The following is a 25,602-nucleotide window of genomic DNA, read 5'->3' as shown; positions in this document are numbered from 1 at the left end:
TGAGGAGTAATGAATAGAGGATGGAGATTCTTTGTCACCAAATGTGAAAGACCAAGAATCAAGTCTCTTAAATTCAAGGACTTTATTGTTAGAAACTGTATCATAGATATGGAATTAGATTTTTCTCAAAGATAACTGGGTATTGACCTGGTAGTTGATGAAATAAAGTGTGCTTTCAGAGAGTCAAGGAAGATAGAATCTAGTAACCCTGAAAACTCTATTTGATGACTTAATGACCTGATGTTCTGGATATATTACATTATTTTAACCTATTCATGGCAGTAGTTGTTATGACCTAGACACATATCTTGGGTGTAGGAATCTAGAGTATTTTAGGTAACTCAAAAACCATTGGCACAGTGGATAGAGCACTAGACCAAACTGGACTGAAATGAATTACTTTTTTTTTAAAACCCTTAACTTCTGTGAATTGACTTATAGGTGGAAGATTGGTAAGGGTAGGCAATGGGGGTCAAGTGAGTTGCCCAGGGTCACACAGCTGGGAAGTGTCTGAGGCCGGATTTGAACCTAGGACCTCCTGTCTCTAGGCCTGGCTCTCAATCCACTGAGCTACCCAGCTGCCCCCATGAAATGAATTACTTTTAAAAGTTAATATACAGAGACAAAACATTCTTCCCAGAACCTCCATTTTGGGGAAGGGCTCCAGACCAATGTAAGCTTAAAATATACAATATTAATATACAATAACTCCAAGTATTATATTTTATAAGATTTATTAATAATCACTTGAAGTAAAAGGAATAAAAAGACAAAAGTAAAAGCCTGTGTAAAGCCAGCTTTCCCAGCTGCAAATGCGGGAGAAGAGAGAAAGAGGGTAGAGTTACACACAACTTAATTTCAAAACATGAAGACACGACTTGGGGATGAAAGAAAAAGGAATTTGGGGATGAGAAAAAGAATTCTGGGAGATGGAGTCTTTAGTGCACAACATTCTAATTATGCATTCCCCTCTGTGATCCTTTGGGAGACTAGTTTCTCCAATGGATCATAGAAACATAACTAACTTATAACTTTAACTAGAGGTACATACAATATTAAAGTTTTTAAAGGAAAACAATAATTTGGGGATAAAAGGGAAACAAAAGAGAATGATGGATGGATCAGACAGAATCATTAAGCAAAGTTCCATAATTTTTTTTTAAACCCTTGTACTTCGGTGTATTGTCTCATAGGTGGAAGATTGGTAAGGGTGGACAATGGGGGTCAAGTGACTTGCCCAGGGTCACACAGCTGGGAAGTGGCTGAGGCCGGGTTTGAACCTAGGACCTCCTGTCTCTAGGCCTGACTCTCACCTCCACTGAGCTACCCATAATTTTTTAAATAACCAATGGCATTATTTCTATAGTCTAGAGCTTTTTTTGGGGGGGTTGCAATTACATTTGGGACTAATGGACATTTTAAACTTACCCTAGTGTAAAATAAAATTTAAAAAAACCCTTTTAATACTGGTAGCCTGCACTTCAAATACAAAAAAGGAGAGAAAAATAAAACTCAAATACTATATTGCACATACCAGGAAAAAAATTAAAAAATGTTTTAAAAATAAAAAATATATAGCTTATAATCAATGACACACTGTGTTAGCCAAGGAGAGGTAGACTACAAAGGTTTCTCACCCAAAAATGAGATCCATTTCCTTTTTAACTTGGCCATGATCCACAGTGTGAATGCAAATATTTTCACAAAGTAACAGCTTTATAAAACAGTAGTACAATAGGTAAAGCACAAAGAAATATTAAAATTTCCCAAATTGACAATAACCCAGTTAATGACAATAGCAAACAATCCCACTATTATGTAGGATTCACATGATTCTCTATATAGCCACACTGTATGACATTTAAAAAACCTATGAACTCATGGATACTTGTCACAAATTCTATAGATCTAGCCAATCTTTCAGCCTTGGCAAAGATATTTTTTAACAAAGTCTATTATTGCCATCATTCCAAAATTTGGCAGAGGAGCCTAGAAAAAACACAAACCTCTGTACTGCTGATGAAAACCTTTTGGGGTCTAAAATGTCACCAAGAACTAGAGTTCATTCGGGTGGAAAGGTAGAGAAAGCTGAAGAGTTAAAACTATAAAAATCATCCAGAATCCAGTAGGTTACCTGGTAATGCTCCCTCTTGAGAACCACCCAGAGGTACATGCTCCCTAGGAAAACCTTCCCACCTCCTGGATGAGATTATAATCCAATTCAAGGTAACTAAGCATCTTGGGAAAACTCCCTCCCTCTGGTATGAGACTGTAACAGTATAAAAGACCTATCTCCAATATATCCCACCCTTTTACATGGAGCCAAGGACTAAAATAGTGAAAATCACTTCAGATGTCTCATCCATTACATTTTTAATAAATGCAGAGGTGGGGAATACAACAGTGTTGTTGCACTTTTCTTCAGCTACTAAATGGACCCTTACCTCTTATTACAAAGGACTCAGAGGCAGGCAAAATGATCAGTCAGAGGTATTGATGCTACAAGATATCTAAAAATCATGTTTGAAGACCCTTTAAAATCAATTGAGATATTTAGCTCATTAAATTCTCCAAAGCTTGTATACAGGTTGTAACCAGTTTGATGGAATCCATTTATCATCTATATGACAATTAACAAAGGCAAAATGGAACAAAAGGCTGTATAAGCAACATGTGAACTCAGCATCCCTAAGAACCTATGGTTTTGCAAGATGTTTATGGATTTTTACAATGATATGTTCTTCAGTACAGTCATAGGGGAAAGGTAGAAATAAAGATCATGTAATAGAACATATAGCTAATAGCAAAACACAGTAGTTTAAAATGATTCAGTGTAACAGAATAGTATTGATTAGATTAATATATGAACTTAAAACCAAAATTAAATCTTAAAACAATCAGCAAATGCAATAAGCATGAATAGGATACAGGCACTGAGGACTGAAAAAAAAAAAAGGACTGAAATTTCTTTTTTCCAATTCCAATAGACTTCTTCACTATTATGGAGGGGAAACAAAACTCAAAAAGCTAACATCAACAAACTTTCAGATCTCTTTAAGGTTCCTTTCCCTCCCTGGTATTATCATCCATTTAGATTCCTATTGTCATACCTTTGGAGTTCCTCATACATGCACTGGGCATAGTGTAAAGAAATCCAATATTGGATATGGTGCAGAAACTGGGCAGGCCAAAATGACAAGGGGGTATAAGATAAACCTCCCATCTGAATCTTAAGATTGAGTCATGCTTGCAATCTCTATTTCCTGTCAGTAGGTGGTGCTACCCTAGTATGTAATGCCTAGTAGTAAAAGCCTCACAAGGAATGTTTGGGAGAAAAGTTCTGTCCCTTCCCCCACACAGAGGTAAAAACAATGGCCCCATGATAACTCAGTCCCCTTTCCCCACATCTAGGAGCATGGAAGCCCTCCTCAGTTAGTCAGGCTGGGAAGCTAGACAATGTTGGGGGTGGGGTGGATAGCATGGATTGGGCTGCACCACACTGTGTTCCCCTGTTGAAAAGCAAATAGTGCAAGCTTGAAACCCATGTTGGGGTAGGAGAAAGGGATTTATACTTCCCCCTTCATAGAAAAAACAAAGGTGCTTCTAAATGACTCTCAAACTCTCAAGCAATCGGGCACTGACTGCAGTAGCTCATGGACAGCAGAAATGGCAAGAACCCCCAGACTAAGTCACGTAAACAAAAGCAGTGGGCAGGCAGGCAGGGCCAATGAAAAACACCATAAGTGGCAGGAGAGAAAACACAATTCACAAAAAATTTTTTTTATAATTCTGCCCCTCCCTTCATAGTCACAATAAATGTTAATATATTTATTAACCATAAAAATTAAGATACAATAATTCCAAGTATTATATTTTATAAGATTTATTAATAATCACTTGAAGTAAAAGGAGCAAAAAGACAAAAGTAAAAGCCTAAGTAAAGCCAGATTTCCCAGCTGTGAATGCGAGAGAACAGAGAAAGAGGGCAGAGTTACAATAACTTATTTACAAAATATGAGGATGTAACATGGAGACAAAAGATAAAGGAATTTTGGATGAGAAAAAGGTAGCATAAAAATTTTTATTACAAGTTTCTCTGTTAAAGGCTTCTTTTCTCAAGTATATACTGAGTAGATACTGAATATAGTACTGAGTCAACTTTACAAATATAAATATAAAAATAAGAGCCATTCCCAATTGATAATTGTTCAAAGGCTAATAGCAGGAAATTTTCAGAAGAAGAAATCAAAGCTATCTACAGTAATATTAAAAAAAAACCTCAAAATCACTATAGGTTAGAGAAAGGCAAATTCAAACAACCTGAGGTACCTTATTAAACCTATCAGAAATGACAAATGCTGAAGTGGAAGAAGGAAAATGGTGACGTGCTGGTGGAATAATAAAGTGGTTCAACCACTCTGAAGTACAATTTGGAACTATGACCACAGGACTATAAAACTCACAAATACTACTACTAGGTATGTATCCCAAAGGGATCAAAGAAAAGGACCTAAATACACAAAAATATTTATACCAGGTATTTTTGTGGAGCAAAGAATTGGAAATAAAGGTGATGTCCTTCAGTTGGGGAATAGCTGAACAAGTTGTGGCAAGTGATTTTGATGGAGTACTATTACACTACTAAAAATTATAAGGGGAGTAATTTTGGGGAAAAAATAGTAATACATATATGAAGTGATACAAGGGTGAAGTAAGAAGAACTGGGAGAGCATTGTGAACAGTAATAGCTATCTTTTAAAGATGTAATATAATTGTGAAAGACTTGGCTACTCTGATCAATACAACGATCAAGACAATTCCAAAGGACTCATAATGGAAAAAGATGCCAGCTATCTCCAGAGAGAGAACTCTGAGTGCAGGTTGAATTATAATATTTTCTTTCTCTTTTGAAAATATGGCTAACATGGAAATATATTTTGCATGATTTCACATATATCATTGACATCATATTGCTTTCCTATTCAGTGAGTAGGGTTTAGGGTGAGAAGGAGGGAAAGAATCTGGAACTAAAAATTGAAAAATAATATAAAAAATAATAAATTGTAATGTTAAAAGGAAGAAAAAGTCTATAGTGGTTTTCACCCTGACCCACATATATCAATCTCTAACTTACAAGTCTAATGTCAGAATGTTGAGCATTCTCACTATGTGAACTTACCTGTCCTGACAAGTCACATTCTCTATCAAATTCCACATATTCATCTTCCTTGCTAAACATTCCCAAGCCTATTTTCATAGGCTTCTCTTGCTCATCTAGTTGGAATTTCAGTTTACACAAACTATCAAAGAGTTTGGACAAATGGCGACCCACCTAAGTAAAAGAAAACAAATCACATAATTTTATTTTAAAGTTTTAGTGATATTTTTGGTGATTATTTTTATATGTCATTTCTCTATCCATCCCCATCCATTAAACCCTCTCTTGTAACAAAGAAAAACTCTGGAGCATTACCAAATAACAAAGCATTTGACAACATTACATTCCACACTTATGACCCTCATCATTCTTTTGAGATGGAAGTAAGCTTTATCATCTGTTCTAAGGGCCTAAGAATAAACATGGCAATTAATCTGTATTCATTTGCCTTTTCATTTTATTTACATCAATTTCATTTTTAATTTATTTATATTATATATGTTATTCTCTTGGTTTTGCTTTTTTCTTTTTGCCTCAGTTCACATATAATTCCTCTGAATATCTCCTATTTAGAAGCAGAGAAGGGGCACAGAGAGAGTTTTGGACCTGGAGTCAGGAAAACTTAAGTTCAAATCTAGCCTCAGACACTGGGCCAGCCACTGAGGTTTGCCACAGTTTCCTCAACTGTTAAATGGGTGTTGTAAGGATAACATCAGATAATTGTAGAGCACTTGCAAACTTTAAAGCATTATGTAATGAATTATTATTATACTTATTATCATCATCATCATTTTTTAGCATCATAGTACCGTAAGATCACAGATAGAGGGATGGAAGGGACATCAAGTACCATTTAGACTGATTTCTTTCATTTTTTGAGTCCCAGAAAGGTTAAATGACTTACATTACTTACCCTAAACTTACCTTCAAAGGTCATATAAGTAGTAAAGGAGCAGTGACAGAGGGAGTATTTGAATTCAGATCATCTGACTCCAAAATCAGTGTTCTTTCCATTGCTACTTTATGTTAATATTCTATTACATCAACATTCCACAATTTGTTCAGTCATTCTGGCATTCAATTTGTTTCTAGTGAGTTTTTGTTTGTTTGTTTGCTACTAAAAAAGTGCTACTACAAGTATATTGGTATAAATTTTGGACTTTAACTTTTGCCTCTGACTTCCTTGGTCAAAGGAGTATGATATTGTCATATTTTAAAATGTTGGGAATAAGGAAGAGACAGGATTCTAGGCTGTATAGTCAGTCAGCCCTCTCAGGGAAGTCCTAAAAACCCAGTGTGCTCAGAACTCAAGTCTGAGGTAGAACTTGGGACTTGAAACTGTGCTCTATGGGAACTAAACTAAAATGTGAACTTAATCACCTTTTTCTCCCTTAGAGTATGAGGTGGTATAAGGAAGGATTATGCTCCCCCCAGGGGTTGGGGAGAATGTTTTTATGTTTATTCTTCCTATACCTTTGAAACAAACATTCCTTTTTAAAAGCAAATATGTTAAGGGGTTAATCGAACTAGGGGTGCATAACTGAGGAAATATCAAAGGTGGGGGCAGAAGCCAATGGCAGAGAGCCTAGGCAGCCCCAGATCCTCTTAAAGGTACTAAATGACACTGGAGAGGGAAATGTAACCTGTCTGACCTTCAAACAGTAGGGTCCTGAAGAGTAAAACTATTCGACTACCTACCTCTACTGGGTCATTTCCATTGGATAAAATATCTAGCAGGTCAGCAGAAGAGACAAAGTAGAACCTGGGGAAAGCCAGTCTTTTTGTCTCTAAGTATTCTGCCAAAGCTTTTTCACAAATTGCCAAACTAGAAGCAAAGAAGAAAAGAACTTAATTACATTGTAATCCATATTTTTCTATTCTTTTCCAGAAATCACAATGGACACAGTTGCAGAGGCGCATAGTTGCAAATATATTCCTGGATTCTAATCTGGCCTCAGACACTACCTAGTTATTTGACTGGACCAGTCAGTTAACCTCAATTACCTCACCCTTATGGCTCTTCTGCCTTGGAACCTCCTCCAGGTGTGGCTTTCAAACTGTTGATCTACCTAGCTTGCCTCAGTCATAGTTCTATATTCACAATGCCAGATTGCCTAAGAGAGCCTAGAGTAGGTTCCATTAGTGCATTTACCTCTGCACACATAGCTTCATGGAAGCAGACTTGGACGGTAAGAAGGCATATTGTTAAATATCAGTATTAAATGGAAAAGTCTGAAAAAGCTGAAATGAACTATATGGTGAATATTTTTGTAATTCAATTAAAATTTTTGTAATCAATTAAAATCAATCTATATTATTTGCCTCCTAGTTCTGTCTGTTTGTTAGGCACTGGGGGATGCTCCTCAAAGTCAAGTCAAAAGAGAACCTAATGTGTATTGGGGCACTATGCTAATCCCTGAACACACAAAGAAAGGCAAAAAACAATCTCTGCTCTCTAACAGGATCTGGGGGTGGAGACAACATGCAAACAATTATGCACAGTCAAGTTATATGTATGTGTGTGTATATATATATACATATATATATACACACACACAGGATAAATTGGATCAATTCAATGGGATGAAGGCATTAAGGAGAATGAAGAAACAAAAAAGAAATTATCCCTGCTTTCAAGGAGCAGGAAAAATGCAAGAATAGCAATAAACTGAAAATCAACTGGAACTAAAGAGACTGAATTTATTGATATTTGGAGCTAAAGGAATTGAAGTTATTAATGATTTTGCCAAATGATTGTTAGAGAATTGGGTCATTACACAACTAGCTAACTTGCATTCTCCTTATATTTTTGATGTTTGTTGAATGCCTCCCTCAGAAAAGGTCCTTAATAATATTCACCTTTTTTGCAGAGTCTCAAGTTTCTTAAAAAGGCCTGGTTTATTAGTTGCTTCAACAACATTGGGTGTTGTTACAGCATCCGCCATCACCTCCTGTGGAGAAAAGATACTCATTTGGTGAATTAGGAGCCATGGTTTCTTCCAGAGTCAAGACAAGAATCATTTTTTTTTCCAAAAATAAAAAACCCTTACCTTCTTAGAATTGATACTAAGTACCAGTTCCAAGGCAGAAGAGTAATAAGGCTTAGACAACTGGGTTTAAGTGACTTGCCCTGGGCCATATTTGAACCCAGGACCTCTTATCTCCAGGTCTGACTTTCTAGCCAATGAACCAACCCTTTACAAAATCAAAATGGCATTGTCCAGGAGGAGAAGGTCATTCCACCACTGGATAAAGATGCAGAAGCCATTCTAAAGCCACTTACTTCTCAGGACAAGGAAAAGATTTTTTGACTTATGACTTGATCTAGGGAATACAGAGCCTTTGGAGTTGGGGTAGGGAAGGACTTGGAATGCAATACATTACATAGTGGATACAAAGAGGAATATTTTAAAATATTTTTGTCCAGACTTGTGATTTCATTCCTTCCCAGAAAGAAAACTCCCTTTTACTAATTCACATCAGCAACTATTTTGCAACTTAAGAGTTGCGTGGAGTCGTCTGGGAGTAGAGAGAGGCTGTGACTTGATTAGAGTCAGTCAGTATGTGTTGAAAGCAGGACTCAAAAGCAGGACTCAAACCAAAAGTGCTGAGTCTCTAGCCATCACGCCACACTGCTTCTCATTTTTTAATATTGTTTTGACATTAGAACATTTTGCTCTGCACAGTGGGTATTTACTTTGTGGTTAAATTATTATATGTATTGGCAATGACTTAAATGAAAAGGAGCATTGATGAAACAATTTTCAAACTTTGCCTAGGGTTCTTAAATGTGACTTATCCAAGGTCACACAGAATGTAAGTAGTAGACACAGGACTAGAACCCACATCCTCTATGAGAGGATTTTCAAAGATCATTAAGAGTTGGAAAGGAACACAGAGGAGTTTTCAGAGGAACCATACCTGAATAAGAATCCCTTCTACATCATATCCAATAAATAGTCATCCAGGCTTTGTTGAAGCTCTCCAATAATGGGGCACCCATAACCTACTGAGGCAGCTCATTCCACTTCGGGATAATACTAATTGTTAGTAAGATTTTTTTCCCCCTTAGTTACCCCTAATTTTAGTTCTGTCACTTCCATCTTGTTCCTACTACTCATCCTTTCCCTATGTTGGCTATCTTATTGTTAATATTTTTTTGAACAGGCTCAAGCAGCCTTGTTTTTGCTCACTTTAAAATCTCGATCAATTTCATCAAAACGTTGAGAATCCTCTGGGAGTTGAGATCGAATGTCTTCAGACCCAATGAAGATACTCTCCAAATGGCTCCACGTTCGCTGCACTTCAAACCAAATGGAAATGACAGAGTCTGCTGTTGATAACTTTTTTTGCCAGCTTGTCACTTCTTTCACAAAATGGGCAAGATACTTGGATGTCAGCAAGGCTTGAAGTTGTACTTGGTTGTCTTCCAGGGTTTCAATTAACGTTTCATCCGATTTCAGCATCATGGTTCCAGTTCTGGGGTGAGGTTCATGTTCAAATTCCATAGCTGACCAGGTATTATCCAGTGATCTCAATACCTTTTAATTAATATAAACAAATATGCATCAGTTTATCTAGTTCCTTTTATTATAAAGCTTTGGAATGACTGCAAGGGTCTCTGGATTCATTCTGTCTTTCTCTTAGGAAAATAGTATGTGAAAATCCAAACTGAGTAATCATTCAAGTTATAGAGGGCTTTATTTTATTAAAAGAGTCACCATAGGCTTCCTTTAATTAAGAACTTTCCCAATATCTTTAAATGTATTTTAACATATTACTGACAACTTGACAAAATAGCTTTAAGGAGAAATATTAGGAACCTCTGTAATCCGAAGAACAAAAATGAAAATGAAGTATTTTTGAAGTCATAATGCAAGTCAAATAGGGAAAACAGGATTCAGTCTACTTAAAAATTCAATTTGCATACTTTCCAGGAATATATCTCTTTTAAGCGAGCTAGTCCTTGTAGCTTAAAAATAAATTCTTCTTCTACAGAGATAGGAAATTCACGAGTATTGCACATTACACATATTTTCAGACTTTTTCAATGTATCGATCAGGTATGCTGAATTTTTGCTCCTTTTTGTCTTTAAAATATTATTATGTGGGATGCTAGAAAACCATAGTGATGTAAAAAACAAGAATATTAATAAAAAAAGAAAAGAAATTCTGCCAGTTGTAACTGCTGATGAGGTTTCTGAAGTGGTTCTCTAATTGGATGACACAAATGAGGTACAGTTCAAACTTCAGCTTATTGATACAATATGTGAACACTGAGCAACTGATGAAGTAACACTGATTTCCAGTGCAGCTTTTGGGATAATCTGATTTTAAGGAAAGAGTTTGATACAGTGGAAAGAGGGTTTCATTTGGAGTCAGATCATTAAGGATCAACTCCCACCTCAGAATCTTATTACCTACATGAAATTTGGGCAAGTCACCTCAGTTTTCTCATCCATAAAATTGATGACCTCTAAGGTACCTTATTAGTTTTAAAGCTATGGTCCTAATTTCACTGTTGAATCATACCTTTTCCATTCCAGACTCTTTCACGGCCTTGTCTACAATACCACGAACCTCATCTTCATATTCATGAAGATTCAACTGTAGTAAATCTGCCAACGTAGTTTGATCGGACATTTCAAATTTCACCTAGGTCCAAATGTCATTTCCAAGGTTATTAATATTCATCATTTCCAAGGACATTTATTATTCTATTAAATCTACATTCTAAAGAAAAAATTAATTCATTAAATTGTTAACCTCTTAATGGTGCAAACCATGCTTATATTTCTTTGTAATGGATTAGTCTAGAAGATCTGAATTCAAATCTAGCCTTAGACACTTACAAGCTGTATGATCCTGGGCAAATCAGTTAACCTCTGTCTATCTTGATGTTCTTATTTGTAAAATGAGGATAATAATAGCATCTACCTTCCATGGTTTAATGAGGTTAAAATTAGATGTTTGTCAATCATTTGGAAAACTGTATGCACTATATAAATACTAGTTATTATTATTAGTTGATGATGATTATAATCAGATTGAATTTTGGTAAATGTGATCTATATTATCCCATTCATATATGAGAATAATAATTATAAATAGCTAGCATTTATATAGCATCTACTATATTCCAGGAAAAATGCTAAGCACTAAGATAAAGTTATTGATGATTAGAATTATTATTTACCGACTGGAAAATATTATACTCTCCATGGTAACCAGTAGCACATATTTACAAGACAATTATCAGTGCCCAGGGGTTCAGCCTAGTGCTATGGAATAGTTTTTCTTTTTCAAAGTTAATTGGCATGTCTGAGGAATAACTGTATAATCAGCCTCTTAATTCTACTACCCTACCTCTGTTATTTCCCATTTATTCTGTATATACCTTAAATTAAATATTGCCTTAAATATATTTGTTTTGTCTCCCCCATTAGAGTGCAAGCTCCTTGAGGGCAGGAACTGTCTTATTTATCTTTTTGTGTCTCCAGTGGTTACCACAGTGCCTGGCATATAGTAGGTGCTTAATAAATATTTTTAAATTGATTGATTGGCTTGTATCTAAGACTAGGATTATGGATCCTACTTTTGTCTCTGATAGTGAATAAAAACTATTAGAGTTTTATTAATGTGTTTATAATAGACATTATGTTAATAGACACAAATGACATGACAATTGAAAATACAGTCAAAAGAATGGCTATCATTGACTATTCTCAGTCTAAGTTTCAAGAGGTACCTGTGTTGCCTGCATGAGCTGCTGCCAGTGGCGGTCTCTGATGGCTGGATTCTGCAGCTCACTCACAGCTCGGAGGGATGTGATCATGTTTTTCACAGTATTATCCAGCCCCACAAAGGCATCCCAGGTTTTCATTTCTTTGTCTAAACTTCTTACATCTTTAGCAAACTTCTTACAGTCAAAGTCCATTTGTTCAACATTAATATCTTTCCACTTGGTTGTCTTCCAGTCATCAATGCTGGCATTCACCTAAAATGAAAATGCCCATTTCACATCACACCTTTTCTACAGAAAATTTCAAGGGAAACAAACATGTTTGTTTAAAAAAAATAGTTAGGCTCTTTTCATCTAGAGAGGAGAATGGCCTAAAATTTCCCCTTTAAAATGCTGTGTTTGGGAACTTACAACATTAAAAGAAATATGAGATTAATGGCTCACTATATTTGTCACCAGCTAGAGAGAGATTCTCTAATAGTGGACCAAGGATTAGAGTTCCTAGTTAGGGACCAGGAACCAGGAAAGAACTTCCCACGTTATTGTTCTTTCACAAAGTTAAAGCCACTAAAGCTATGTACCACTCCTCACTCAAAATGAAAAAAAAAAAAGTAAATAAATACATGGGTCTAGGTAGACTACACTTTTATAAAGGCAAAGAACAAAAATCTGTATGAAGGAAACAATTTAGCTCGAAACTTCTCTTTTTTAATTTCAATAACAAATTTCTACAAAGTTTTCCAAAATTATATGATCCATTTTGTCCCTTCTTCTCTCCCTTCTCCCAGAGCTGACAAGCAATTCAATCTGGGTTATATTATTCATTTTTGTAAGCAAATAATCTTACAGAACCAAAACCCCAAAATATACAACCAAATAAACAAGTGAGAAATCATATGGTTTTTGTCTGCATTTCTATTCCAGCATTTCTTTCTCTGGAGGTGGATTAAGTTCTCAGAATTATTCTGGATCATTGTATTGCTATTAATAGCCAAGTCTATCACATTTGATCATTCCAAAATGTTTCAGTTACTGTGTATGATAATGTCCTACTTCTTTATCAGTTCACATAGATCTTTCCAGCTCTTTCTGAAATCATCCTGTGTCATTCCTTAAAGCACAATAGTATTCCATCACTATCATATATCACAATTCAGCCATTTCCCAATTGAGGGACATCCCTTTAGTTTCCAATTCTTTGCCACCACAAAAAGAGCATTAACTCAAAGGTTCTTAACCTTTTTCACATCATGGTCTTCTTTGGTAGATGATGAAGCCATTCTCAGAATAATACTTTGACATACTTGAAGGAAATGCTAAATTTCAGTTCGTGAAAATGAAAATGTAATTTTTTTTCATCTAAGTTCATGGAAGCCCTAAATCTATTTCTGGACACCAGATCAAGAAAGCCTAAATTAGGTCATAAAGGCATAACCAATTGCAAACCAACGCGTCAATGAATAAGTTAGTAGAAAGGAAAGGAGTTAGATAGAGACAATTCTAGTTCCATCCATTCCCTGCAGTGCAAATATCCTGACCAGAATTTCCCATGTCATAGAACAACAAGGCTACTACCATATGGGTCAGTTTTTATACATCTACCCAAAGAAAGGCTTCCTAGTGGCTAGCCTCAGTCTGCCAGTGTTAAAACTGCTTTGAACTTTACTAGATATCCCACTAGGCAAGGGGGTTTTATTTCCCCTCTCTCTGATGCTTGCTTTTTTACACACAATCTCTTTTCTCTTCTTCAGCCAGGCTTTGTAAGTCTCAATCCAGTCACCAAACAAGGTGATATCTCCCTGGTTTGAGAGGCTAGCAAAAATTTAAGTGTAAGCCACTTATCCCACCTGTGAGGGAGACTGAATCTGTTTCCTCCTTTCAAGAGTGTAATTATTTCTTAACAATAGTGACATTTGCCTATCTTTGGTGGTGGTTTATATTTTAAAAATATATTTCAATTCAATTAAAATCAATTGAATTAAAATAATTCTTAAGCATTTATTTTATATATATGGACAACTATTTGGTGCAATGGATTAAATATCAGGATAAAAGTCAGGAAGGTTCACCTTTGTGAGTTCAAATCTGACTTCAGACACTTACTAGCTGTGTGACTCTGGGCAAATTACTTAACCCTGTGTTCCCATGTTTAGCCTTTTCTTTTTTTCATAGTTTATTGTAAATGTAGGAAGCAATAACTTTATTTATATACCTTATCATAAAATCTCATATCCCCTTGTCAGGTGTGGGTCACCCCCAGTGGTCAGCATATTATTGTTTGGATAGAACTAACCTTCTAAGAACAATAATGGGTACAGCTTCATTTCTCTGTATTAGTTTAAAACAGGGACCCAAACAGATGGCAGTGATGGCAGTGAGATATAACTAAGAAGGCACATTTTCTTATATCTTTGCTCCATGAGCACATATGTCCACATGCCTTACTCAATAAACCCTTAGGTTCACAATATTTTTATTTTGTTCTTTGAAATCTCAAACCTAACCTAGGAATTGAAGCACTTCAAAGAAATTTGAGAAATGAGAAAAGAGCATCTGGATGGCTTTACCAAGGAAGTGGCATTGAACTAACCCTTGAAGGAGGAGAATTCTAAAAAAAAAAGTTCTGAGGAGGGAATGTTTAGATGGGAAATGGATCCCAGTTTTTGGGACAATTATATAAACTGCTAGGAAAATTGGAAAACAATACGGGGAAAATTAGGTTTAGATCAAAATCTCATACCTTATATGAAGATAAATTAAAAATGAGTAAATGGCTTAAATATAAAGAGGGAAATTATAAGTAAATTAGGTGAACATAAAATTAAGTGAACAGATCTTTGGGAAAGCAAAGATTTTAAAACCAAGCAAGAGAGAGAGAAATTTACAAGATGTGAAATGAATAATTTCAATTATATTAAATTCTAAAGTTTTCGTACAAACAAAACCAATGCAACTAAAATTAGAAGGGAAACAACAAACCAGGGAAAAATTTTATAACAAAAATCTCTGACAAAGGTCTAATTTTTCAAATTTATAGGAAACTAAGTCAAATGTCAAGAAATCAAGTCATTCCCCAATTGAAAAAATGGTCAAGGCATATGAATAGGCAGTTTTCAGATGAAGTACTCAAAACTATCAATAACCACATGAAGTGTTCTAAATCCCTCCTCATTAGAGAAATGCAAGTCAAAACGATTCTGAGGTACCACCTCACACCTAACAGATTGACCAATATGACAGTAAAAGTTGGAAAGGATATAGCAAAATTGGGACACTAATGCATTGCTGTTGTTGTGAATTGATCCAACTATTCTGGAAGGCAATTTGGAATTGTGCCCAAAGGGCTTTAAAAGAATGCATGCCCTTTGATCCAGCAATACCATTACTAGATTTGTACCCCAAGAGAGGTAATAAAAAGTGGTTGTACAAAAAAATTCATAGCCATGTTCCTTGTGGTAGCAAAAAATTGGAAAATGAGGGATTGCCCCTCGATTGGTGAATGGCTGAATAAATTGTGGCATATGATGATGATGGAATACTATTGTGCTATAAGGAATGATGAACTGCTTGATTTCTATACGAACTGGAAAGATCTCCATGAATTGATGCAGAGTGAAATGAGCAGATCCAGGAGAACATTGTACACAGAAACTGAAACATTGTGGAATGATCCAATGTAATAGACTTTGCTACTAGCAGCAATGCAATGATCCAAGACAATCCCAAGGGACTTATGAGAAAGAATGCTATCCACATCAAGAGAAAAAAACTGTGGGAGTAGAAATGCAGAAGATTTATGATTCATATGTGATTTATCACTTGTTTATCTAGGTATGTGATTTGGGGTTTTGGTTTTAAAAGATTATTCTGTTACAAAAATGAAAAATATGGAAATAGGTTGTGAGTGATAATACATGAATAAACCAGTGGAATTGCTTGTCAGCTCCTGGAGGGGAGAGGGAAAAGGGGAGGGAGAGAACATGAATCATGTAACCATGGAAAAATATTTAAAAATAAATAAATTTAAAATAAATAAAATTTATTGAAAGGCCCCCCTCCCCCTAAAAAAGAAGTGAAATGGAAGCAGACATGGAGCTTGCCATGATTTTAAAGTCCAAGATCTTGTAGGAAAATCACTTATTGGAAATAGAACTATTTTTTGCTTTGTTGAGGTGGAAATCATGAGAGTTGAGGAGGCTAAAGAACTGGGAATCCACAGTATTTTAAAGGACAAAAAGAGGAGGCAGCTAAATGGTTCAGTGGATTGAACTTTTGTAGAGACATAAAGAGGACTATTCTCTTTTATCATTTGTAGAAACACCCCCACCAGCTGAATGAAATTAAGTTTATAGGTCATGAGATCAGTCACTTCCCTCTAAACCTCTTCAAAAACCCTCCAACTCTCATAAATATTGTAATGCATCAGATGTAGAGTAATTATAACTAATTCTATTGGGGAAAAATTATAAAATCCTATCACTAGAGAATTCTAAAGCACTTAAGTGCTTAGTCAGCATTCCTTCTCCACCATTCTCTACATATCCCCAGCAAGAGCACAAGAAAATTTACTTGTAGAGTCTTACTTAGGATAGGACCCCAAAGCTATAAAGATCCTGCCTGAACATTAGTCCATCTACCTCATAAGATTCAGATTCTGTTTCACCATGAGGGAAATCAGGAGAGGAAAGGAAGAAATACGGACAGCTTCATTTGGCCTGAAGAGAACTGAAATCCACCTGGGAATAGTCCTGTCCCCTGAGAGGTTACTTAAGCAGAACCCAGGATGGCCAACTCTAAACACCAAAATCTGAGGAGACTGAGGTAGCCTTGCAGCCCAGCTTTTGAAGTCTACTCACAAAAAAAATATAATATAATAAAATAAAAGAGACCAGAAAATAAGTGACAGGAAAACAAAACAAAGTTGAAATTCTAAAATTATTAAGAGAAAAGTCTGAATAAAGGTCCAATGTATAACACAGACAAATCAAAAGGAAAGATCCTAAAAACAAAAGAAGATAACTTCTTCTTATAAGAGAATAACTCTCTTAGCAAATACAATATGAAACAAAGTAAACTAAATGGTACCTGATAAAAACCAAATATTGTGTACTTTGCAGGGATCATGAATAATAAGAAATTTTAAAATAGTTCAAAAGAGAAATGAAACTCATGAAAGAACAAATAACAAATGACTAATATGTTAGAAATTGGAACTTAACACAAATTTCAAAAGTACAATTATCACATTAGGGGAAAATGAATTCATGCTGAAGAATCTCTCTAACGAATGAAAAGAATGAAATCACTATTTGGTAAAAATTGCTGGAACAACTGGGAAGTAGTTTGACAGAAACTAGGTACAGACCAATATCTTACACCATTCACAAAATGGAAAGACAGAAAAGGAGATATCATAAGCAAATTAGAAGAATAGGGAACATATTACCTATCAGATTTATGGATAGGAGAGGAATTTGTGAGTCAACAAAAGATGGAGAATATTGTGAGATATAAAATGGATAATTTTGAGTACATTAAACTGAAAAGTTTTTGTACAAATAAAACAAATGTTGCCAAGTTTAGAAGGAAAGCAGATAGAGGTAGGTTTCATATTGGAATATATAGACAATTTTGTCAAATTATGGGAATAAGAACCATCCCTACCTTTTGATAAATAGGCAAAAGATATGGACAGATAGTTTTTGGATGAAGAATCAAAGACATATGTAGGAACACAAAAAATGCTCTAAATCACTACTAATCAGGGAAATGTAAATCAAAACAATTATGAGGTATTATATTACACACATCAAATTGGCTAAAATGACAAAAGGGAAAAATAACAAATGTTGGAGAGGATGTAGAAAGATAGAGACACTAATACTGCAGTGGTGGAACTGTGAAGTGATTCAACAGTTTTGGAAAGCAATTTGGCATTATTCCAAGAGATATATAAAACTATGTATATTCTTAGACCCAGCAATATCATTGCCGAGTCTTATTTCCCAAGGAGATTAGGGGAAAAGGGAAAGAACATATATGTTCCAAAATAATTATAGTGGTTCTCTTTGTTATGGCAAAGAAGTAGAAATTGAGGGGATGTCCATTTATTGGGGAATGACTAAACAAATTGTGGTATATAATTGTGGCAGAATACTACTGCACCATAAGAAATGATGAGCAAATTATCTTTTTAAAAACTTGTTAAGAACTATATGAAATAATAAAGAGTGAAATAATCAGAATCTAGAGAACATTATATTCAGCTACCAATTTAATATTTGAAAAATAACTTATGAATGTTCACCTCTAGAGAATGAACTGAGAAATGGAAACTAAAATAAGTGAGTTATTTCACCTTTATAGATGGTAAATTGATAAAGTGATATTCTCTGTGTCAGGCTTTTTAGGCTGGACTAGTAGGCCTCAGACCTGATTCTGAGATACAATGCAATATGACTTCTTTGTAAACAAAAGAGTATTTTTGAAGGTTTTCACACAGGGAAAGGAAGGAGGGCCAAGGGAAGTTCCCTAAATCTAGGTTTCTAATTTCTCTTCCTTTCAATCCTACAAGACCCTCACAGTTCTTTCTTCTGGTCTTGATGCTGCCTACTGCTATTCTCACTGCCTGTTACCCCAAAACCCCTATCTAGCTCTTCCTGACTATGGCCTCTCCAAATATTCTTGGTAGGAAAAATATAGTTCAGGTTGCTTTGATATATGATGCAATTATCTTACAATACCCATTTCCAGTCCTCATCTGATCCTCTTCTTTTTTATAAATTCCTTACAGTCTCTGCCATCCTGTCATCCTCAAGTTATCTGTTTTCCTTCTGCTCCCTCCTTACTGCTATTAAGTATTGCTTTCAATCTTTTCCTCTGGGCTTCTTTTATCTCCTCTTCCACTGGATATGTCCCTTATGATCTCTCTGCCTGTTGTCTTATTTGCTTGGTGATCTTTCAGCTGTCTTCTAAGTACTTGTTTTCTCTGTCATCTCTTTCTCCTTCTCCTAAATCTGTCTCTGTTTCTCTTTCATTATCATAACTATTGTGACTGTGACTATGACTATGACTGTAACTGTGACTGTGAGCATTAACGAGTTTTATGTGGGAACAATGGATCCAAGGCTCTTTCTCTAAGAATTTTATAGCTATTGGTGTCATTAAAATTACTCTAAAAGATCCATTCTATCTTTCCTGTGTAGCTGTTGTTTTGGCAAAGTTTCTTATAAATACTAAGTCTCCTGGTTTGATATTATGCAGAGAAGTCTAAAGGCCCAGCTTGTTGCAATAATCCCATCTCATGAAGCTCTTTTAGCCTGTCTTGTAATGCTGTTATGTAGGCAGCTATTTGGATATCTCCCCCCAGCACAGAGACATAAGTTGGTTTACATATTTTGGCTTGTAATGGAGTATGGCCATATAACATTTCAAAAGCAGAGATATGCAGATCTGCACTAGGTCTAGTATGCCAATTAAAAAAGTGCAAGTGGAAGGATTTCTGGCCATTTCAAATGAATCTCTGAACAGTTTTCCAATCATGGTCTTTAACTCCATATTCAATTTCTCAACCTGTCCAGAGCTCTGTGGATGATAAAGAGTATGAAAACTTGCTTTTATCCCCAAATTCTCATAAATGCTCTTTAAAACTTCCTTTGAAAAGTGGCTCCCACAATCTGAGTCAATAAAACATGGAACTCCAAAACAAGGAATTATTTCCTTAAGTAACACCTTCACTACAAATCCTATTGTGTTGTTATTTGAAGGAAATGCTTCTGGCCAACATGTAAGTCTGTCTACCAAAATTAGACAGTATTTATACTTTCTAGCTTTAGGCATATGTATATAATCTATTTGTATACTTTCAAAAGGAGTATAAGCCAAGGGTCTGCCACTTAACCCTTTCTTCTTAAATACTCCTTGGTTGAATTTCATACAAATAGCACATTTGCTACAGACTCTATTTGCAACAGATGTTATTCCCTGGGCAATCCAATTTCATTTTACAGTATCTAACAATGCTTGGGTGCCAAAGTGTCCTTTACCACTACAAATATGGTAAAAGAACTGCTTTGGTAAGATCGGTTTTCCTTTGTCTGACAGCCATATACCATTCACTTCCTTCGCTTCAAATTTATCTTTCCATGCCTGAACCTCAGAGTCATTGTAAGCTTTGGTAAGATCAGATTCTTAATGACTGAGAGATTCATGACATATGCTGGAGTTCTTCAGGCAGCAAATTTGGCTGTGATGTCAGCTCTGTGATTTCCCTGTGTGAAATCTTCAAATAAGGATGAAGGCAAGCTTGAAATATTTGGAACATAAAAATAATAAAGTAGAAGAAAATTTGGCAGAAGAAAAATTAAAAGATCACACAAGACTTCTCTATAAGCTTAAGTGGGTGACAAGATGACATGAAAAGCCATGCTAGATTAGAAGGCTGGGGCTCTTCAGTAATACCCAAATGTTAAGTGTCTGAGACTGAGATAGAAGTAGGAAAGTCAGGAATGTCAGTGAAATTAGTGTCTGATGTCATCTCCCATCCTATAATATTGACCTTTTATGCAGCCTCATGTTCCTTGTGCTATTTTGAATTATTGGCATCATATTGTGCTGACCCAATGGCTCACACCTTGTCCCAACCCAAAAATCTTCAGCCACACTAGTGAGATTGGACTTAGATAACTTCTGCATGAGAAGTGATATAAAAGACAGAGTTGCCCACATGTGTGATGAGAAAAAGAAGGGCTAGGAGCAAAAATTGTAGCAAAAATGAAAAACAAAAGGTAGGCAGACTCCATTGACACTCAGAGATATTCAAAGTACATTTGAATATGTTCTTTTCTGTAAATTTATGGAAAGCTATGTACAATCATCATATACAATCAGACATGGAGAGGAAGGAATACTAATGCCTATCTAATTATTAACTTAACAAAGTAAAACAACCTGAATCTCTTGTTTTTCCTTATGTTTCACTCAGCAAGTTGCATGTTGGATTTCTGGGGCCTAGACTAATTTGCCCCATTTATTTAATATTGACTCATTCTCCAAAAATTAATTGTATCTATGCTAGGTACTAAGGACCTTGCACATGATTATAGACATCTCTTGTGAGATAAGTTGCAAAATTAGGTCTGTACAAAGTTCTTTGAAATGTGACAGGGATGTAGGCTTTACAAGGATTTAATGGACATTCCATAAGATACTTGGAGTATCATAGTAGTGCATAAAGCCATTTTAGCTCATGTAACACCTTTTTTTCAGATGATGGGAAAACAGGGTATCATTTGGAAGAATTGTCAGAATGGTTCAGACTTTGGTTCAGACTTTTGCTACTATTAATCCACCATCTTGGCTTTGTTCCCCCCAAGCTTGCAGGGTATCATTTGGGGCAGTGAGGTGGTGCAGTAGATAAAGGACCAGGTGGAGAGTGAGAAAGATCTGAGTTCAAATCCAACTTGGAAATGATGTGACCCCAGGCAAGTTTTCCTTTCACTACAAATCTGATTCCTCCTTGTCGGAACCAAGTCTGGATTGTCTGTGTGGATGCAGAGCAGAGAGGCTCCTTAGAGAAGGAAGTAAGTGCAAATTCACTAGTCCCTGTGGACCTAGTAGCACTTTCTTAATGTTAGGAAACTTGTCCAGAACTTCTAAATGCAAATAGTTGAGCAATGATGAGAGAAAAAAAGCAAAAAATTCATACCTCAAACTCTAAAACTGGAGAGATATAACATAGAGGGTGTGCAGGTAGAAAATTTGCCACAGCTGAGCTACATTTTCCCAGCATCCCTTTAAGTATGTCCTTATTTGACGTACAGAGACTGGGGAAATAAATTTGGCTGAGACCCAAATGCTGCGGGGCTTTTTGGGGGGGAGCTTGAGCTTTGCTTTAGTTAAAGTGTGGCAGGTGTGTGTCTCTGGCTCTGTCCTCTGCTCACTTAACTTTCTCTCTTTTTTTATTAAATCCTTTAATTTAAAATTATCTGGAGTGTTTAATTCATTTTTACTCCTACAAATTTTTGGCGACCATGAAGGGACAGAATTTCTTCTCCTGCTGTGTTTTTCCTTCTTCCTTCTCCTTTCTTCCTTCTCCCTCCTCCCTCCAGGAAACCCTTCAGAGCTTTCTCAGACTCATTGCCTACACCTGCCTACCAGGAGAGCCAGGCAGCTAGGTCTCTCCCTCGCAGAGGCTGTTCCTGCTTAACTCTTTCTGCTGCTGCTGTTGCTGCTACTTGCTATTGTTGCTACTGGTAATCTTTAAACTCCTTGCCCCAAACCCCAGCCCAGAGGAGGGGGATCTCTTTTTCCCTTACTGGGCAGCTGGTCCTCCCTCCTAACTCCTTTTTCACCCACCCCAGCTTGCTTCCTATATTTCCTTTTAGCTAAAACCTTTTCCCACTCCAGCTAAGAGGTGTCCTTGCCCCTAAAACCAGCCCCAAATCCTTGCCTTAAAAACCTCTTCAAAACATAGAGGAAAAACAACTGCTTGAACACATGGGTTGAGGTGGACATGATTGGGGATGTAGGCTCAAAACTACCACACCAATGCAACTATCAACAATTTGGAAATAGGTCTTGATCAATGACACATGTTAAAAACAGTGGAAATGTGCATCGGCCATGGGTGGGGGGAGTGCGAGGGGTGAAGGAGAAAGTAGGAGCATGAATCATGTAACCATGTTAAAAATGAATATTAATAAATGTTTTAAAAAATAAAATAAAAAAAGTTTTTAAGAAAAACCTCTTCAACCCTGCCTTTGTGGCCAGATTCTCCATACTCCCACCTGGATTCTGCCCCCCTTTCCCCCCACCCCTTTGCCTCTTCTTCACCACTAAAGGCCATTATTGAGTTTTTGCCTCTTACTGAACTGTAGTGGCTGCTTTTCTACCACTGGAGAGCAGCAGTAAAATCATATAACATCATATAAAATAAGATCAACCATTCTTGAAATTTAAAATTATTTTCTTTTCCTTTTCCTTTAATCTGACCTTTATAAAATACAACACCAAGCATCATGATTGCTACTTTACAAGAAACCTTTTTGACTTTTGTTCAATTGGGAACTTTTAAGTTCTCAGAGTGTCTCCTCCTTTTGTTGCTAGAGAATTTTCTATATCAATTCCTAAATATTAAGGTACACAAACTTATCATACAAAAAATGCAAGCTAAAATCTAAGCTGACATTCAAAATCAATTGGACAATTTTAAGCACTCCTTAAATGGTCCGATGACAATAGATGATTCTATCCAAGATATATGCGAATTTTCCAATCCTATTCCTGAACTACCCAAAGAAATTGATACTGAAATAAACATGGAAGACCCCTCTCTTATGTCTCAGATGAAAAACCTCCTCTCTCATATTGAGCAACTGCTAGCTAACCTTCTATCCCCTGTTCCTTCTCCTGATGTCCCATCCTGCCCTGTCCCTTCTCCCACCCCACAACCAACCCTAGCCCCAAGAAAACCTCATCCTCCTACCATAAAAGTTCCTACTTATACTACCTGAGACACCTCCTATGAAACTATGACCACTGACCAATTCCAATGAAGGCCTTTTCCCCTTAAGGGAAGTGCCCACAGTACTACAAACTGGGGAGGTGTTAAAGTAGGTGTTAAAAGTAAAACAACATAGGTCTTTCACACCCCAGGATATAAAAGAATTTGTTCCTAGTTCTTAAGATGAACCTATCCTGGTAACAAACAAGATGGCTGATCTTTCATTTTGATCCATCTTGTAAAGATGTTGGACAATTACTCCATGTGTTTTTAACAGAACATGAGAGGGATAAGATAATCTCTCAAATCAATAAAGCTTGAGGGCACAATGCAGTACACTGGCCACCTGTGGATCCTCACTGGAACTATAATGATAATGATGAATACATGGAACTACATTGAGCTAGGGAAACCATTCTAAGAGCAATGTGAGAATGCTCCAAAAGGCTCAATGCATGGACTAAATTTGAATGCCTTAAGCCAGTGATGGGCAACCTTTTGAGCTTGGTGTGTCAAAATGCACAAAAAAAACCGAGCATAACTTGGGTGGTGTGTCACTTTGAGAAAAAACCAATAATTTTGCTATATTTATAGTTTAAATAATAAAAACATATAATTATAATATATAACTATATTTAATAAACCAAAATAGATAAATTAATATAAGTAGAATTGTGCACAGAGTGTCTACACTACACTACAGCAAATGTTTCATCTTTGACATACAGCCCCATACTTCTTTATGTGGCCACATGTCATCAAAAATGGCTATGCGTGTCAGTGCTGACACACATGTCATAGGTTTGTCATCACTGCTTTAAACAATCCAATGATGAGACACTCTCCCAATTTATGGATAGGCTTATTGAGCTGGGAGGTTGGTACCTAAACCTTGATATTTCTGTAGAAAGAGACATTAGACATATAAAATGACACTTTGTCAACAATTGTTGCAAAGTAGTCCAAGATTATTTTAAAACACATTGCCCCAAATGGCCTGAAATAGATATTGATGAGTTGAGGTGAACTGCTGCATGTGTCTTTAAAGGAAAACAATCTTCCACCTATAAGTCAATACACAGAAGTTAAGGGTTTAAAACAAAAATTTTAAAAATTTAAAAAATAAATATTGCATGTACCTTATTTAAATTATGTTTAAAATGATCCATTGGAGAGACTGGTCTTCCAAAGGATCCACAGTGGGGAATGTGCAGGTGGAAAATTTGCCACACCTGAGCTACATTTTCCCAGCATCCTTTTACGTATGCCCTCATTTGATGTATAGAGGATGGGGAGATAAATTTGGCTGAGACCCATGCTATGGGGATTTTTTTGGAGAGCTTGAGCTTTGCCTTGATTAAAGTGTGGCAGGTGTGTGTCTCTGGCTCTGTGCTCTGCTCACTTAACTGAAGGAATCCCTTTCCCTCTCATTTTTGTTATTAAATCCTTTAATTTAAAATTATCTGGAGTATTTCATTCATTTTAATTCCTACAAGGGTCCAATTGTCCCTCTAGGGCATCATTAACATTCATCTTTTAGTCCCTAGTTATTCATTTACATAAGATTCCCAAAATAATTTAATAGATAAAAAATGACTGAACTGAAACTTAACCCCATAAGTCAAGGAGAGAAAGAGCATTTCTGCAGAAAGTATCAGTCCAAAGCAAAGGCAAGCCTCTATTATAATGCCTGGAGGTTGACAATCAACTGAGAATCAGAAAGCAAACCTTCTGATTCTCAGTTAAGTTCATCAAAAAGAGCTTGGAAAGGGGCAGCTGGGTAGCTCAGTGGATTGAGAGCCAGGCCTAGAGACGGGAGGTCCTAGGTTCAAATCCGGCCTCAGACACTTCCCAGCTGTGTGACCCTGGGCAAGTCACTTGACCCCCATTGCCTACCCTTACCACTCTTCCACCTATAAGTCAATACACAGAAGTTAAGGGTTTAACATAAAAAAAAAAAAAAAAAAAAGAAAAGAGCTTGGAAATTGATAAATGGGCAAGAGACATGAATAGGCAATTTTCCGGTAAAGAAATCAAAAGAATCAATAAGCACATGAGAAAGTGTTCCAAATCTCTAATAATTAGAGAAATGCAAATCAAAACAACTCTGAGGTATCACCTCACACCTAGCAGATTGGCTAAAATGAAAGAAGGGGAGAGTAATGAATGTTGGAGGGGATGTGGCAAAATTGGGACATT

General features: G+C 36.2%; 1 protein-coding gene across 1 annotated transcript in view; it reads right to left on the bottom strand.

Annotated features, from left to right (window-relative positions):
- Positions 1–25,602, bottom strand: part of DNAH17 (dynein axonemal heavy chain 17) — a 233,897-nt gene that overhangs the window by 130,214 nt on the left and 78,081 nt on the right. The window contains exons 25-30 of the mRNA XM_044675175.1: positions 11,907–12,155; positions 10,691–10,813; positions 9,352–9,699; positions 8,018–8,109; positions 6,857–6,983; positions 5,180–5,332 (exon numbers count right to left, since the gene is read on the bottom strand). Of these exons, the coding sequence (XP_044531110.1) occupies positions 5,180–5,332; positions 6,857–6,983; positions 8,018–8,109; positions 9,352–9,699; positions 10,691–10,813; positions 11,907–12,155 (1,092 nt within the window). The remainder of the gene's footprint in view (positions 1–5,179; positions 5,333–6,856; positions 6,984–8,017; positions 8,110–9,351; positions 9,700–10,690; positions 10,814–11,906; positions 12,156–25,602) is intronic.

This window comes from Gracilinanus agilis, chromosome 4, assembly GCF_016433145.1.
Source record: "Gracilinanus agilis isolate LMUSP501 chromosome 4, AgileGrace, whole genome shotgun sequence".
Classification (NCBI taxonomy): Eukaryota; Metazoa; Chordata; class Mammalia; order Didelphimorphia; family Didelphidae; genus Gracilinanus; species Gracilinanus agilis.
Note: the sequence above shows the minus strand (reverse complement) of the source record. Positions and strands in the feature narration are given on the sequence as shown.